Raw genomic sequence first — 2,964 nt, 5'->3', positions numbered from 1 at the left:
GGGGGGGGGGGGGGGTTGTGCAGTTGTGCAGTTTGTTACCTTTGGACAAAGCCAGGTCGGCTGTTTCCAGTCTTTATGCTAAGCATCTTTCCCAAATGTCAAATGAATCCTTTGAGAGAAAACTGCTTAATTCTCCCTGTCCTCACACCTTCACCTCTCTGTGTCCCCATTGCTCCAGTGTGAAGATGGTGCTGCTGTGGACGGCCGGGGACGTCTTCAAGACCACCTACTTCGTGATGAACGAAAGCCCGTCTCAGTTTTGGGTTTGCGGGTCAGTTCAGATCATAATTGACGTGGTCATCCTGCTGCAGGTCCTTTTATACAGCCAAGACACACGGGTCAAACTAGGTTGAACATGGCTGTAGCTTTGGGCAACGTAGGAACCCAGGGCCTGTGTGTAAATTTCAATGAGTCTAAGTTGATTCATTTATCATAGGAGACATTTAGCTTCAAGAACACAGGCAAAACCAACGTTGATATATACAGTGTACATATATGGGATCATCAGACCCAAATGATTTACCTTCAAGTGCAATGAAGCAAACCGTTTTAGCCTTGATCAAACTAGTTAGCATTTTCAGTCAAGCACTAATAACCACACCTTTGCCTTTAACTTTTTAAGACAAGGCAGCACTTTGGAGCATTTTTAGCATTTTATACTATTTATTTATTTGTTCTCTGTTACATTACTTGGATCCTGAAGGGTACTGCACATGGAAACTGTAACATTACTCACATTGGCAGCTCACTGACAGCAGATCGGTGCTGTTGTACTGGCAGCTGCAGCAACCAGTCCTGCACCGGTAGCCCTGCACTGGAATCTCCTGCTTGACTGATGAGGCTCCCAGTTCACACTACACACTTCACTGAACTGTTCTCATGATACATAGTGTGTATGTGTTTGGGTGCGGCATACTTGCTGGTGTGTTTGTGCAGCCAAAATAGATTTTTGCACCAAGCCAAGGCCACAGCACGTACACCAAGTAATTGTAAATACACAGGACATCAATCTGTGTGTTATGACTCTGCTTAGTGGTTTAATTGAGAAGCCATGCAGGTCTTTCACAGGATATGAAAACAGTATAAGGAAAATAGTGAAAACATGTGGCCATGCTGCAATGCTTTGCACTGCACCTCAGTCACAAAATATTTTGTAGACACCAAAGAACATGTCAGACTTCAGATCAAAATATGTAATGTAATGTACCAGTATTACTGAATATTTGTGGCATTGTCGTTTATATCACATAGTCTTCGTCCCATTACTTGTCATTGTTACCTCTCTATCTACTCATTCTGTCATGTCTTTTTTGCTCTTCCAAAAAGCGCTCTTGTTCTTTGAGACAGTGAAATAATTACCCGTAAGCATTCTGGATAATTAACATTACATTAATTAACATAATCAGCAGGAATATAACAGTGTGTTTTACCTTGATCGCTTATTGAAGACATTTAATACCCACTGCAGTTCTCTGACTCTAAAGCGAGCAATACTTGGAAATGAAATGTAACCAAGCGAGACTTAATTTCATGCTTAAAGAAATTGGTTTGGAGATTGGTGTGGGGTAAAATCTTATATTACATTTTTTTAAAGGAAGACCCTCCCCTTCATTATTAATATTTCCTTTTGACCCTCCCTTTGAATGAAAAAAAGAAAAAGCACCCTCCCCCCAATATTTCAAAATATTTGAACAATAGTAAACCGGTACAACTTGTTTAATTGTTTACCCTAAATTAAAGGAGCACTGTGTAGAATCTAGGGGGATCTTTTAGCAGAAATGGAATATAATATTCACAACTATGTTTTCTAAAGTGTATAATCCCCTGGCACTAAGAATCAACTGTGTGTTAGCTTATAGAATGAGCCCGTCATATCTACAAAGGGAGCGGGTCCCATCACGGAGTACGCCATGTTGCACCGCCGTGTTTCTAGAGTAGCCCAGAACGGACAAACCAAGCCCTGGCTCTAGAGAGGGACTTTCACATGTTTACATTACCTGAAGGCCACCGTAGTTCGCCGACACGCTTGGAAAGGGAAGGGTGAGTGACCTGATGTCCAGTTACTTGCGATCTGCGACCTCACTGCTAGAGGCCACTAAATCCTACTCACTTTAATACTTTAAATATTTATGATATTATACTGTAGCCACCAATGCACACATTAGAAGTGCGACTGGAAATTGACAAATTTATTGAGTCCCTCTCTATTTTTTTTAAAAGGCTAGTAGTAAATAACTTGTTACCTCTCCCATTGGGTGACTTGGGCCCTGGAGGCAGCTCTGAGGGACTTGAGCTGTAATATCTTTAACCCACCCCATATTCCAAAAAAAAAAAATAAAAAATATATATATATATATATATATATATACTGTATATATTAGATCAGACTTATGTATAAGATCAGTTATATCTCTTATTACCCATTGTATGACCCACACAGTGACTGACTTGCATAACAGATCTAGCTGTTTATGTAATGATTAACTATATCAAGGGAGGGCTAAAATAAAATATGAATCCCGGGTGAAAAAGTAAAATATCACTCTCTACCCTCCCCTCAGCCAAAAGAAAACATACCATTCCCCTTTTTCTGACCTTGCCTTGCCCCCAAATTATTTTTGATGAGATTATTTAGGTTCCCTTTCATCGCATGTATAGTCTTCTATCGATGCACGATGACAAAATTCAGTGCCAGCATCTGATCAGTAGTCAGCGCAGGTTTCTTTTTAGTTCCCCCATGGCATGATTTAATGAAGTAGTAGAGCTGCTATACCTGCTTATTAAGTCTTTTGCTCACATTCTGAATTCAGCAGCCAGTTTGTGTCCGTCTGTTAATCTAAACCCGTCTGTTTGTAGTTTCTTCCCAGTAAACTGTTTAAATTTCACACTGCAATGGTCATGGTTTGCATCGTACAGACAACCTCCTCCTACCTGCCAGTACGCCTCCCTCAGCCATAAGATAAC

The 2,964-nt window shown here is 40.7% G+C and overlaps 1 protein-coding gene across 1 annotated transcript in view; it reads left to right on the top strand.

The window, feature by feature from the left end:
* LOC116389293 (solute carrier family 66 member 2) overlaps nucleotides 1-2,349 on the top strand; it is a gene marked incomplete at its 5' end in the record, with an annotated part of 39,723 nt that extends 37,374 nt beyond the window's left edge. The window contains one exon of the mRNA XM_031857896.1: nucleotides 179-2,349. Coding sequence (XP_031713756.1) covers nucleotides 179-353 — 175 coding nt within the window. The remainder of the gene's footprint in view (nucleotides 1-178) is intronic.
* Nucleotides 2,350-2,964: the final 615 nt, after the last annotated feature.

The sequence above is a fragment of the Anarrhichthys ocellatus genome, unplaced genomic scaffold, assembly GCF_004355925.1.
Source record: "Anarrhichthys ocellatus isolate YVR2014 unplaced genomic scaffold, GSC_Weel_1.0 scaffold2, whole genome shotgun sequence".
Classification (NCBI taxonomy): domain Eukaryota; kingdom Metazoa; phylum Chordata; class Actinopteri; order Perciformes; family Anarhichadidae; genus Anarrhichthys; species Anarrhichthys ocellatus.
The sequence above is the reverse complement of the archived record's forward strand: the minus strand, read 5'-3'. Positions and strand labels throughout refer to the sequence as shown.